This window comes from Chelonoidis abingdonii, chromosome 1 (genome assembly GCF_003597395.2).
Source record: "Chelonoidis abingdonii isolate Lonesome George chromosome 1, CheloAbing_2.0, whole genome shotgun sequence".
NCBI lineage: Eukaryota > Metazoa > Chordata > Testudines > Testudinidae > Chelonoidis > Chelonoidis abingdonii.
This window is the reverse complement of record NC_133769.1, coordinates 146,190,831-146,204,028: the sequence shown is the minus strand read 5'-3', so window position 1 is coordinate 146,204,028 and position 13,198 is coordinate 146,190,831. Positions and strand designations below refer to the sequence as shown.

General features: G+C 44.7%; 1 protein-coding gene across 2 annotated transcripts in view; it reads left to right on the top strand.

The window, feature by feature from the left end:
* Window positions 1-1,094: 1,094 nt before the first annotated feature.
* The window catches only part of LOC116837063 (ovostatin-like), a 54,892-nt gene continuing 42,788 nt past the window's right edge, over window positions 1,095-13,198 (top strand). Inside the window, exons 1-6 of one of the 2 annotated variants that reach the window (XM_075071067.1) lie at window positions 1,095-1,234; window positions 1,422-1,592; window positions 3,642-3,825; window positions 5,826-5,982; window positions 9,031-9,083; window positions 9,572-9,592. In XM_075071067.1, coding sequence (XP_074927168.1) covers window positions 1,528-1,592; window positions 3,642-3,825; window positions 5,826-5,982; window positions 9,031-9,083; window positions 9,572-9,592 — 480 coding nt within the window. In that variant the 5' untranslated portion in view covers window positions 1,095-1,234; window positions 1,422-1,527. Of the gene's footprint in view, window positions 1,235-1,421; window positions 1,593-3,641; window positions 3,826-5,825; window positions 5,983-9,030; window positions 9,084-9,571; window positions 9,593-13,198 lie in introns of those variants that run through there. The other variant, XM_032801215.2, reaches the window with a different exon arrangement.

The window sequence follows — 13,198 nt, the reverse complement described above, 5'->3', positions numbered from 1 at the left end:
TCTGACTTTTTCGCACTGAACATTTCCTCAACATTGACGCATTCCTGCAAAATGATTCAATCAAAACTGCATTTTCCAACAGAAAACTGTTGTGCTGAAATTTTTTCAACCAGTTTTATTGAATGTGATCTCAGGCTTCTCCGAGGTCTTTCCAGAGGGTGTGGTTGGAGGAGGGTGTGATGCTGCCAAACCAGGAGCCAGCTCATACCAGCCTCACTGAATGTTTGCAAACGCATAGCCAGGCCAATTCACTTGTGTTTTAGTCTAGATCAAAATTATGATTAAATGTATGAGAGTGTATTTGGTGTTTAATCTTCAAGAAAACTAAAGGGATGTTACTTGCATTGTTTTCATTTTTCTGTATCCCATTATAATGTAATAGCAAACATCTACTCCTGTAAATGAATAACCCATTGGATAAGAAAGAATCCTTGTGGAATGTAAATGAAGAACTTGAACAGCAAAATGCTAATTTCAAAGTAGATGGTCATTGTGTGGAATGACTGGAAGTCAAACATTCTAAATTCATCCCTCACTCTTCCTTAAGAGGAAAAGCCCACAAGGGTAGTGGCCCTGTCAGTTTGTTTTCTGTGAGGAGAAGCTGTAAGTCTGGATTTAGGGAAAGATCCTTCATCTCTGGACTATTTGGACTCTTACAGGGAAATGTACCAGATGCAAAGCAGTTATCCCCAGAAACACAGGCCATGGGCACTGGTGCATATTGGTCACACCTCTTCTCTGCCTGTGGCACATATTAGGTTAGACCCCTGATGGCTGTAATACTTTGGTGTTGTTTCAGTTGTTGGGTTCAGTGTGTGGTTGCTGAGTTGTACTGGTGGCCTGTGATGTACAGAAGATCAGACTAGATGATCTGGTGGTCCCGTCTGATCGTAAACTCTATGAAACACCATGGTTGCAAACTCAGTTTGTAGGGCCTTAATAAGTAAATAAATGAAGAGATGGCTTTCTTCCATTCTTATGTGTTTGAGCCACCTTTAAAAAAAAAATGAAGGTCGTTTAGCATTTTCTTCCCTTTTTTTGTTGAATTTAACCACACCTCTTGTGCATGTTATCATTATCATCCACCATTCCAGGCCTATGACATAGCAGTGTTGTGTGAGCTTTGTGTCCTGATGGAGCAAACAGGCACTTCAGCAACGATACATGTTAACAAGTTGGAGCATTAAGGAATCTTCAGCTGATGACAAGCCCTTTTGCAGAGAAAATCAGAGAGGTAAGCACAAGTGAAACATGAAGAGATTCAGGAAGCGGCTTGGCTTGTAAAAATGAATTCAGTGGCAACACTGGAACTTCCCTAAATTACATTTATGAAGCAACACCTGAAAGGGTGTGAAGAAAGGCAGGACAAAGAGAAATTAATCTATGCAAATTTTGTCTTTGTCTTTTCATTGGAATATGAGTTGAGGAGGAGGAGACAGCCACAGACATTTTAAAAGCCAGAACATATGCACTCTCTGTGGGAGAGGTTCAGACTTCAACTTTCCCTCTTCATCTCCGTGGACGACGATGTGGTCAAAGATTTTTCTGAGTGTGCTCGTCTTTCATTTGACTTCTGCAAAATCTCATGGGCCGTAAGAGATCACATATTGTGTGCTTTTACTATATATATCACATTATTTGTCCATCACTTAATTTGTTCTGGGGTCATTGTTGTATGATGCACTAAAACTTTTGTCTCTGGAGATTTGGGTTCAAATTGCAGCTGAAGGTGTGGTTGAAATGAATTTGATGGATGTTTCAGTGTAGAGTTAATCTCACTCCTTTTCAGAAAATTGGTATGAAATCTGATTTGTTTAGTAGAGATCCAGAACTGTAATAAAAGGGACTGGTGCAGATGAAAATTGAAGTGCAGCAGCAGAGATTTGGAGGAGGCCTAGAACTAGATGAGCAGACAGCACTGACGGTCAGGTAGGGTGACAAGACATCCCGATAAAATAGGGACTGTCCCGATTTTGAGGAGTTTGTCCTGCATCCCGACCAGAGTTGGGTCAGGATGCCATTTGTCCCGATATTTTGTTTCCTGGTCTTCGGCAGCAGTTTGGCGGAAAGTCCTACAGTTACGGACAGTCTTCGGCGGCATTTCAGCAGCGAGTGCTTCTGTCTTTGGTGGCAAGGTTTTTTATCCACCACTGAAATACTGCTGAAGACTGTCCATGACTGAAGGGCTCTCTGCTGAATTGCCACCGAACTCCCGGATGAGTGAGTGTAAAAAAAAAAAAACCAACACCCTGTGAAAGTTCATGGGACTTGGGCTCCTAAGCACTCAAGCATTTTTTAAAATGTTACTCCCGGTCTGTTCTCTGAGGATTGTGCAGTCTAAGCCAGGCAAACTCAGTTAAAGATGAAATCAAGAAAAGAAGTGGGAGGGAAGGGTGGGACCAGGATTACAACAAAGATATGATGTGATTCGTTTTAGGTTGCATGTCCAGTTTCTCAGTTCTGACTTTTATTTTAATGAAAGAACCAAGGGAGCAGAGGAAAGGCTAGCAGTAGAAGCCTAACCAAACAGAGAAGGGACTTGAAGGGCAAGAGTGAGGACGCTCTGGGGGAGGGAGCCTGTTCTAACCATAAGAGGCAGCATTTAAAAAAAAAGGCATAATGGCAGGAGACAAAGTGAGAGGGGTGGGAAGAGGAAAGAGTGTGATAGAAACAAAAGTTGAGTTGGGTAGTCCCTTCCTGGAATAATCAAGCATTGCATGCCAAGACTGAAGTGCATTTCCTGTGTATTATGGCAAATAAGTTGTGACATTTCAGTTCCTTTCTGGATGGAAATGTGCCCAGATCTACCACCATAATTAGCATTAACTGGTACTTTTGTCCATAGTCTCAAAAAATAAGCTCATGGCTGACTAGGCCACAGAAATAGAACTCTCTACTAGGGGATAGTCTGGTGGTTAAGGCACTAGATGCAGACAAGGGTTCATTTCCCTGCTCTGCTACAGATTTCCTGTGTGACCTTGGGCAAGTAATTTAACTTCCCTGTAATCCAGTTCTTCATTTCTAAAATGGGGATAACAGCACTTCCTTCCCTCACAGAGGTGTATAAATCCATTAGACAACTTGAGGTGCTCAGATACTGTGGTGATGAGGGCCAGATAAATATGATACATACCACCCCTCAAGCTGGTCCCTCCAGTTCAGGTTTGAGGTGAGGGGGTGTGGAGAATCATCTTAGAGTGGAATAGCTTGAGGGACCACACATTGTGCTCACTTAGGGCCTGATCCAAAGCCCATTAAACTGGAGTCTGTCCACTGATTTCAACAAGCTTTTGATCAGGATCCCCAGTAGCCACTTAGGGCTAGTCTACACTGGCAATGGTAAAGTGCAGCTGCATCAGCGCTTTAATAAGGCTTGCATAGTCACATCAGAACGCTGGGAGAGTGCTCTCCCAGCACTCTAAAAAACTCACCTCCACGTGGGGTGTAGCTACCAGCACTGAAAACGTCCTGCGCTCAGAGGTGTGTTTTTTCACACCTCTGAGCGAGAAAGTTGCAGCGCTGTAAATTGCCTGTGTAGACAAGCCCTAAATGTTTCTGTGCTATGTTTCTGTGTTGTATGTTGTTGTGGGTCCTCTCCTTTCCGCTGACTGACCTGGCTGTTTGGCTTTGTTTATCTGTAGTCAATATGTCCTGATGGTCCCTTCCGTGCTGCAGAGCATCTCTCCGCAGAGACTGTGTGTACAGCTCTACAACCTTAGTGAGCCACTGTCCCTGAATGTTCACTTGGAATATCATGGCATCAATACCACGCTGTTTGAGGAATCTGTGACAGAAAATAATTTCTTCCAATGCAGAGAGTTCAAGGTATTTCATATTTTAATTCAACTAAAGAGAGACAAAGGGGGATGCATCCCTCCTGTGGTCCAAACTGATCCTACTCTTGAAGAACAAGAGGAGGAAGGCTCAAGGAGAATGGGGATGGGAAATGAAAAACAAGACACAAGGTATGTCTACACTGGAGCTGGGGGTGTATGTTTCAGCTCAAGGAGACAGACACTAGTTCTGATGAATCTTAAGGCCTTCGCTACACTGGCGCTTTACAGTGCTGCAACTTTCTCGCTCAAGGGTGTGAAAAAATACACCCCTGAGCACAGCAAGTTACAGCTCTGTAAAGCACCAGTGTAAACAGTGTCCCAGCACTGGAAGCTAATCCCCACGGGGAGGTGGAGTACCGCAACCACAGTCGCACTTCAAAGCGCTGCCACGGGAGTTGCAAGTGTAGCCATATCCTACATACACTAAAAACAGAAGTGTAGCCACAGCAGTACGAGTCTCAGGACGCTAGAGCCACCCAGAGCACAATCTTGTCTGAACTCCCAGGAACATACTCAGGTGGCTAGCCACTCCTGCTCTTCTTGTAGCTACAGCTAAACTGCTCTTTTTAGTATGCTAGAGCTGGAAGTTATACCTCCAGTGTCAATGTAGATGTACCCAAAGACAGACTGCAGGGAAAGGAAAAAAAAGATTAGAAAACGAGTCTGAAGAAGAAGAAAAATCGATTAGAGTGGGGAGTGTGTGTGTGTGTGTGTGTGAGAGAGAGAGAAAGAGAGAGAGAGAGAGCAGGGAGTGTGTCAGGGAAAGACATTTGACTTTCATTTCAGGCTGTAGGCAGTTTTGGCTCAATCTAACCCATAACCCAGTTGTAACACACTAGTCTCCTTTTTCATTACAGTGCAGGGCTGTGGCTAAAAGCCATAGAAGAGCCCATGGTTAGGTGATCCCATATGCAGCAGGAGAAGCACTTCATAACTTACTAATAGCCTGACAGCCCTGCACATCAATACTGTCAATACATAGTAGTCCTGCGAGATTAGGAAACATTTATGCTAGCTGTTCTATGTGAGGATTTGAATTGTGTGTGGAGTCTAAAGCCTGGGGACAAAACGAGGACCAATCTATAGCACAGATTGTAAGGAGCCGCGGAGCTGGTGGTAGATAGACACACACAGGCTAGCTTTGATTGAGCTAGCATACTAAAAATAGCGGTGAGGCTGCAATGGCATAGGCAACAGTTTGGACTAGGGGCCTGAATACAATCCCATCTGAGATTCTAGGTCTGTACTTGGGGCAGCTAGCCCCACCCACCGCTTGTATTGCTGTGGCTACATGATTTCTATTGTAGTAGCTCAATCAAAGCTGGAGTGTGTACGTTTGCCAGAGCTGGAAATTAGACCTCCATCTGCAGTGTAGACATACCCTTAGAGCTTGTTTTACTGGCAAACAATCTATCATCAGACTCACCGTAAAAAGAACAGGACCTTGTGGCACCTTAGAGACTAACACATTTATTTCAGCATAAGCTTTCATGGGCTACAGCCCACTTCATCGGATGCATGAAGTGGAAAATACAGTAGGAAGATATATATGTATATATACACAGAGAACATGAAACAATGTGTGCCACCATACACACTCTAATGAGAGTGATCAGTTAGGATGAGCTATCACCAGCAGGAGACAAAAACCACTTTTTGTAGTGGTAATGAAAATGGTCCATTTGCAGCAGTTGATAAGAAGGTGTGAGGAACAGTGTGTGTGGGCTGGGGAGGGAGAAATAAACATGGGGAAAAAGTTTTACTTTGTGTAATGATGCATCTACTCCCAGTCTTTAAGCCTAATTTAATGGTGTCCATTTTGCAAATTAATTCCAATTCAGCAGTCTCTTGATGGAGTCTGCTTTTGAAGTTTTTTGTTGTAATATTGTGACTCATCATGACTCACTTAGGAGTCATCACCCTTGGGAATCCATCACATAGATGGATCCTAAAAGACTTTCTGTGTTGGTTTTTTTTGTTCTCTACCAGGCTTCTCTTGCCACCTCTGACCCTTTGGCTTTCATCACTTTCTCTGCCAAAGGCCACACAGTTCACCTGTCAGAGAGAAGGTCAGTGGCAATTCAGAATGTGGACGGCATTGTCTTCATCCAGACGGACAAACCCATTTACAAACCTGGACAGACAGGTGAATGGGGGCGAGGGTATGAGTTAATTATTGAACTGGGAATGTGGATGTCAGGGGGTAGGAGGGCTAGGATGGAGTATCATTACTAAGAAGGAGAAGAACTGGAGCAGGATGTCCATAATCAGTCCTTGGTCTCTAGCTGCAGCCCTAGGTAGGGATAATCAAAACACAGCAAGGAAAGTAGCTCATTCATAGAATTTTAATGCATACATTGCATTTTTATGTTTCTAATTGAATGAATTTCCTCTGAGAGATCTTGTGGCTTTCTGGATTTACAGAAATCCATCACTTCAGGAATATCAAGATCTTTTGTTGCTTATGCTTATCTGAGTCTGAGATTCTGATTCAGTCATCATTTCTACAGGGTGTGCAGTACAAAAATAAATAAAGAATAAAGACAGTGAGATGTGTCCAGAAGAGAAAATCAATTCTTCTTCCTACTCTATGGTTTCTATCATTGAACACATGACTGGGTTTTCTTCTACTCTTTTCTTTTGGAGAATGCTTTGATGAAGAGGTGAGTCTTGGAGCATGACCTGAAGACAGCAAGCAGTGAGGGATGTTTTTTTCCGATTCATTAAGGAAAGGGTTCCTGTGGTGGGGCGACAACTCACCGGCAAGGCACCTCCTGCTGGTTGTCTCAGGAATTAGCTCTTCCTGCCCAGAGCGCCCTTTTCAGGCCAGTGTCTCACCTGCCGCCGGCCCCCAAGTCCGTCCCGGACCCCAGTGCCTCTTTGTCTTGGGGTGCTGCCCCCTGGCTGTGTCCCCACACTTTGGGTCTCCCCACCCAAAGGAACCCCCAACCCTCTATCTCCACCTTGCCTCAGTGGCTACTGCCAGTCACCATCTAGCCCCCACTCATTGGGGAAGACTGCAGTGTAAGCCACTCATTATCGGCGAGGGGGAGTTGGACCTGCTGCCTTCGCCTGCCCTGGACTGCACCTCTGCAACTCCAATACCCTTCCCGGCCTTTAGCAAGGCCTGCAGCCTTGGGGGGTTCCAGGCTGGAGCTCCCCAGCTCCTCTGGCATTCCTCCAGCCCTGCTCCACTCTAGGTACCCTGCTCAGCTCCCAGGAAGCCAGGCCTATCTCTCTCCACAGCTAGAGAGAGACTCTTTTACAGCTCCTAGCCCTCAGCCCTCTTACAGGGCCAGCTGTGGCCTGATTGGGGCATGACTTCAGTTGTGGCTGCTTCTCCCAATCAGCCTAGCTTTTCCCAGCCACAGCCCTCTCCAGAACTGCTTTTAACCTGTTTTCTGCAGGAGTGGGGCAGCCGCCCCACTACATTTCCCGAGCTTTGTTGATGCTGGAGAGGAAGGATGGTCTACTGATTAGGGTGCTAATCTAGGGTGCTAATCTAGGGTGCTTCTGGATTTGGAAGATGCAGGTTCAGCTCCCTGCTCTGCAACAGACCTTCTGTGTGACCTTGGGCAAGTCACTCAGTCTAGCTGTGTCTCAGTTCCCCATCAGTGGGGATAATAGCGCTGCCCTATCTCAGAGGGGTGTTGTGAGGATGAATACATTAAAGATTGTAAGTTACTCTAGTACTATGGTGATTGAAGCCATAGAAGTTCCTAAGATAGATAGAGAAGGCCCTGCCAGTCCCTCTACATTTCTTCCTGGACTGTTCTCATGGTGATGAAGTTGCTTCCCTCTTTTCAGATGTTACGTATTTTCTGGAAAATACCTTTGGAGCATAAACATGTGGTGTTTCTTAATACAAGCATTATTTGTTTTGAAGTTTGGAATAATTTCGTTCAGCCATATTTGAAATATCCAGCATAATTAACTGCCATGCAGTGTTCTGCTCACTGCAGGATGGCACCTCCTCCTGGCCATTCTGGGGATTAGCTCTGCACAGCTGATACCTCTTCAGGCAGTTGCACTCCATCTCTTCTCTGTCTGCAGCCTCTCTCTCACTCCAAGAGCAGCTGTTGCCTCTTCATGACTTGGCCCTCCCTTTCCAGGGTATCAAAGTCTCTTTTTATCCACAGGCTTGGGCAGTCTTCCCATTCCCTGCCCAGCCAGTGCCACTTCCACAGTGGCTGGCAGGGGATCCCAGGTCCGTGCTCTACTTCGGGTTCTAGCTCAGGGACCCTCTAATCAGCAGCTCAGGTCTGTTCCCTCCTGGACCTTGCTGATTCTTTCCCTGAGCCTTTCCTACCTGTTTGGCTTCCACCCCATCTGAGTTTGGCACCCTCCCAACCTCTCTCCTCTCAAGATCTAACTGTAGGCTACCTGCCTCTGTAGCCTCCAGACACACCTCCCTTCTCACAGGGTGTGACTGCAGCCTACTTCCCTGCAGCCCCTTTCTGTCATCAACTCCCAGGCCTTATAGAAGCCCTGCCTGTTTTCTCACTGGTGAACTTCTTCCTAATTAGCTCTCTCCACACAGCCTGAATCTCCCTTGTTTGCCACTTGATTGGCTGATTAGGCCTGCCTTGCCTAACTGAGCTCTCTCAGAGCCAGTGTGGGGAGTGCACTCCATCACACTAAGTACAGTTAATTTGTGATTTTATTTCAATGAAGGGATTTTCATTGTTGCTGTACCTGACAATAAAACACATAGCAAATAAAATGATGCATGATAAACAGTTTGAATAGTCCACAATTGATTTAGGGTGGGAAAGTCAATTAGTGTCTCTTCTTCCAAATATCGAATAATTTTATCTTTTAGTTTTATCTTTCCGCTGCCCCAAGACTTAAGTTCAGGATGTACAATAAATAATATGTAGGCTAAAATTACTCCTGGTATAATGGAGCAGAAGCTGAGAGATTAATATGACCATGTGTGTTTACTTCTTAGATATATTTGACCCCAGCTGATTCATGTAGGAAATAATTTAGTTGATTTTTTTTCACCAGTTAAAATAACATTCAGATACTTTTTGCTTCTCCAATAACTCAAAAGGCTTCTCTTTAACACTTCAAACTTTCCTTCGATGATGTGTCTGAAGAAACTTAGTTTCAAAACATATCTTAGAAAATGATATTCTGCTGCTAAGATTGTTCTTTTTTTTTCTTTCTCTGCCACTTCCTTTCTTTTCAGTGATGTTCCGAGTCGTTTCTTTGGATAACAATTTCAAACCTGTTCAGGAGACGGTGAGTGTGACTGGGAGTCAATATTTTTCAAGGAACTGTTATAGATTCACTTAATCAGACAATATCTCACCTCTATATAGGAAAATGGGCTGAGTAAATCTCCTGATGTCTCTAAAGTGAATATACTCCTTGGATTCACATTACTAGTCCCTGACCCACCTTTACATAGGAGAAAGGGCCTGGGACCTCCCTAGAGAACACAGATCGGAAGGGGGAGAGTTACCTCACCAGTCCCCACACCAAAAGACTGTGGAAATCTGTAAATATTTTAGACTGTCATCTTCACAGGCAGGTGACATTAGGGTTGTATCCTTAACCCACTGAACTTCTGATCACAAGTTGAGATAGGGCTGAACAGAAAGCTTATGCCAGACTTGTGCACTCAGAAAAGGAGCAGCCACAGTCTTGCCTTATCGTCCAGATTATTTCTAAATCAGTAACTAATTTCCTTTAATTCTAATCTGTTTTTTGCCCTTTATCTCTTTCAGTATCCCCTGATCATCCTTCAGGTAAGAGGCTCATGGTACTATAAAATATGACTGACTTAGAAGGACAGAGCTCTCAGCTTTCTGAATCAGAGTTTTTGGTTGAGAAATTGTCACCCTGAAGGCATATTCCTCCCATGATCCCCATGGGAGATCAGTGCAGATGGACCATGTGCAGAATATGTTTAGAATGAGTGTTAGGTGCTGAGCATTGCAACAAATTGTCAATAAAGGGTCCCAGGAATGGAAGAAAAAACAATTCCCCTTCACAGATGCATTAGTACAATCATGTATATGATGCTTCCTGAATGAGCTGGGCCCCGCTATGTTTTTTTTTTATACAAGAAAATCTGATTAGAATCAAAGAAGGGAGAAAGGTTTTTTATTTCTATCATGGTGCATTAGCTTCCTCACTATTATAAGGAGGAACTCTGGTTATAGCAGATGATTGTGAGTCAGGAGATCTAGACTCTTTTCCCACTTCTGCCACAGACTATGTGTAACTGTGGATTGAACACCGGTGACTCAATTTCCCATCTGTAAAGTAGGGAATAATAATAATTGTCTCCTGGGGTTATTTTGAGGTTAAACTTCATGAGTGTTGTAAGGCATTTTGAGATCCCTGGACGGATGGTGCTCCTGTAACCACAAAATATAATAATAATAAGGAATATATTGTTCCATACACTCTATTATATTATATAGGAAATAATAACAGAGGGTTAGTTCCTTCTCAGAAGTTTTTGGTGAAGAGTGTAAACTACAATAGCAAAAACTCACGTATTATTTATTGTTAAAACACAGATACTTATTGTAAACTACAGCATTTAAATCAAACACTATTATCACTGTTTATTCCAGTTAACATCCAGCCTTCCCCACCTCTCCTCACTGACCATTAGGACGGGTGTAATTTTCTGTGCTTTCACAGCCAGGAGTACCGCTCCTCAAAAAGGGATTTCCCATGGAGTCCGTTTAGCCTTTTGTCACTGTCACCGTATGTGTACTGGATGCTGCTGACAGACGCGGTACTGCAGTGCTACACAGCATTATTCATTTGCTTTGCAAGGTAGCAAAGACGGTTACCAACTATAGCAGCACCTGCAATAGGAAATTGGCGATGAGATGACGGTTATCAGTCATTTTGCACTGTTTGCAATGGAAATTGGTGATGACGGTTATCAATCCTTTTGCACCGTCTGCTGCTGTCATGGGTGCTCCTGGCTGGCCTTGCTGAGGTCGGCTGGAGGCGCATGGACAAAAGTGGGAATGACTGCCCAGGTCATTCCTTTCTTTATGTTTTGTCTAAAAATAGAGTCAGTCCTGCCTAGTATATGGGGCAAGTGTACTAGAGAACCAGAGAGCACAGCCACTCCATGTCAGAGCCCCAGAGATCCTGCAGAAATGATGAGCTGCATGCCATTCTAGGGGGTGTCCCTGCAACAACCCCACCTGTTGCTTCCCTCCTCCCCCAACTCTCCTGGGCTACTGTGGCAGTGTACCCCCATTTGTGTGATGAAGTAATAAAGAATGCAGGAATAAGAGACATTGACTTTTTTGTGAGATAAAATGAGGGGGAGGCAGCCTCCAGCTGCTATGATAGTCCAGGCAGGACATTAAAGGGTGGGGTGGAGAGGAGCCCAGCCTCCTGCTGCTGTGATAGTCCAGGCAGTACAGAATCTTCATTAGACATGAAAGGGGTGGGGGGCTGATGGAGCTCAGCCTCCAGCTGCTATGATGAGGATGGTTACCAAGCCTTTTGTACCATCTGCTGGGAATGACCAGGAGTCATTCCCATTTTTGCCCAGGCACCCCCGGCCGACCTCACTGAGGCCAGCCAGGAGCACTCACAGGCTGATGATGAGGACAGCTATCAGTCATTTTGCACCATCTGCCACCGGGGAGGGGATGCTGCTGTTCAGCGCTGCAGCACCCCGTCTACCAGCAGCATGCAGTAGACATAGGGTGACACTGAAAAAGGGTGAGAAACGATTTTTCTCCTTTTCTTTCGGAGTAGGAGAAGGGGATAAATTGACTACATATACCTTGAAACACCCGGGAAAATGTTTTTGACCCTTCAGGCACTGGGAGCTCAGCCAAGAATGCAAATTCTTTTTGGAGATTGCGGGGACTGTGGGATACCTGGAGTCCTCAGTACTCCCTCTCTCCCTCCATGAGCATCCATTTGATTCTTTGGCTTTCCATTACGCTTGTCACGCAGCACTGTGCTGAGTCCCTGCTGTGGACTCTGTCTATCATAGCCCAGAGATTTTTTCAAATGCTTTGGCATTTTGTCTTCTGTAACGGAGCTGTGATAGAACAGATTTGTCTCCCCATACAGTGATCAGATCCAGTATCTCTCATACGATCCATGCTGGAGCTCTTTTTGGATTTGGAACTGCATCGCCACCCGTGCTATGGGCAAACAAGAAATGAAATTCAAAAGTTCGCAGGGCTTTTCCTGTCTACCTGGCCAGTGCATATGAGTTCAGACTGCTTTCCAGAGCGGTCACAATGGTGCACTGTGGGATACCGCCAGGAGGCCAATACCGTCAAATTGCGGCCACACTAACCCTAATCCGAGATGGCAATACCAATTTCAGTGCTACTCCCCTCGTCGGGGAGGAGTACAGAAATCGGTTTTAAGAGCACTTTATATCGATATAAAGGGCTTCATGGTGTGGAAGGGTGCAGGGTTTATTCGGTTTAACACTGCTAAATTTGGTATAAATGCGTAGTGTAGGCCAGGCCTAAGTTATGTTGACTCTAAGGGCAATGGAATAAAGCAGGGCTGAATAAATGCAAACTGACTTGCAAACACTAGAGGGAGCCAGAGGGAAGGAGTCCACAGAACTGAGGAGCGTAACACAAGTGGTAGTTGTGAGTGGGCTTGAATAAAGAATCTAGTTTAAATTTATCTCAGTCAGACTACAGCAGACTGGCTGATGTGATGACATCACTCCCAAGCTTACCATGTATGTATAGGAGTTGTCTTTCCCTGTAAGATCATGTCCTAGAAAGGGCAAATGCAGATAATACATAGCTCTTATACAGTGCTTTTCGCTTGTGTATTTAAAAGGACTTTGCAGAGGAGGTCAGTATTAATATCCCCATTGCACAGATGGGGAAACAGGCAGTGAGCAGTGAAGTGATTGCACAAGGTCACCCAGCAGCAAGTGGCAGGACTGGGAATAAAATCCAAATCTCCTGAGTCTCAGTCCTGTGTTGTTTCAGGTAGACTGGCAGCTTTTGTATCCAATATTCAGTGTAGCCTAATCTGAGGGTAGTTTAGTACACAAACAATCTGATCCTGGGAAGCAACAGGGGTTCTAAGCACTTAGCATCTATAAGTGCGAGTCCTTAGTCACATCCTATATGCTAAACCATCCCCCCACACCGCCTAGATAGGACCAAGTATAATAAAAAATCCCCCATGCTAACAGATAATGAGGAACGGACCATAGAACAAACAACAGCAACAACAACAAAAAGGTAACTTAGAACATAAGAACGACCTTACTGGGTCAGACCAAAGGTCCATCTCGCCCAGTATCTTTCTACCAACAGTGGCCAATGCTAGGAGCCCCAGAGGGAGTGAACCTAACAGGCAATGATCAAGTGATCTCTTTG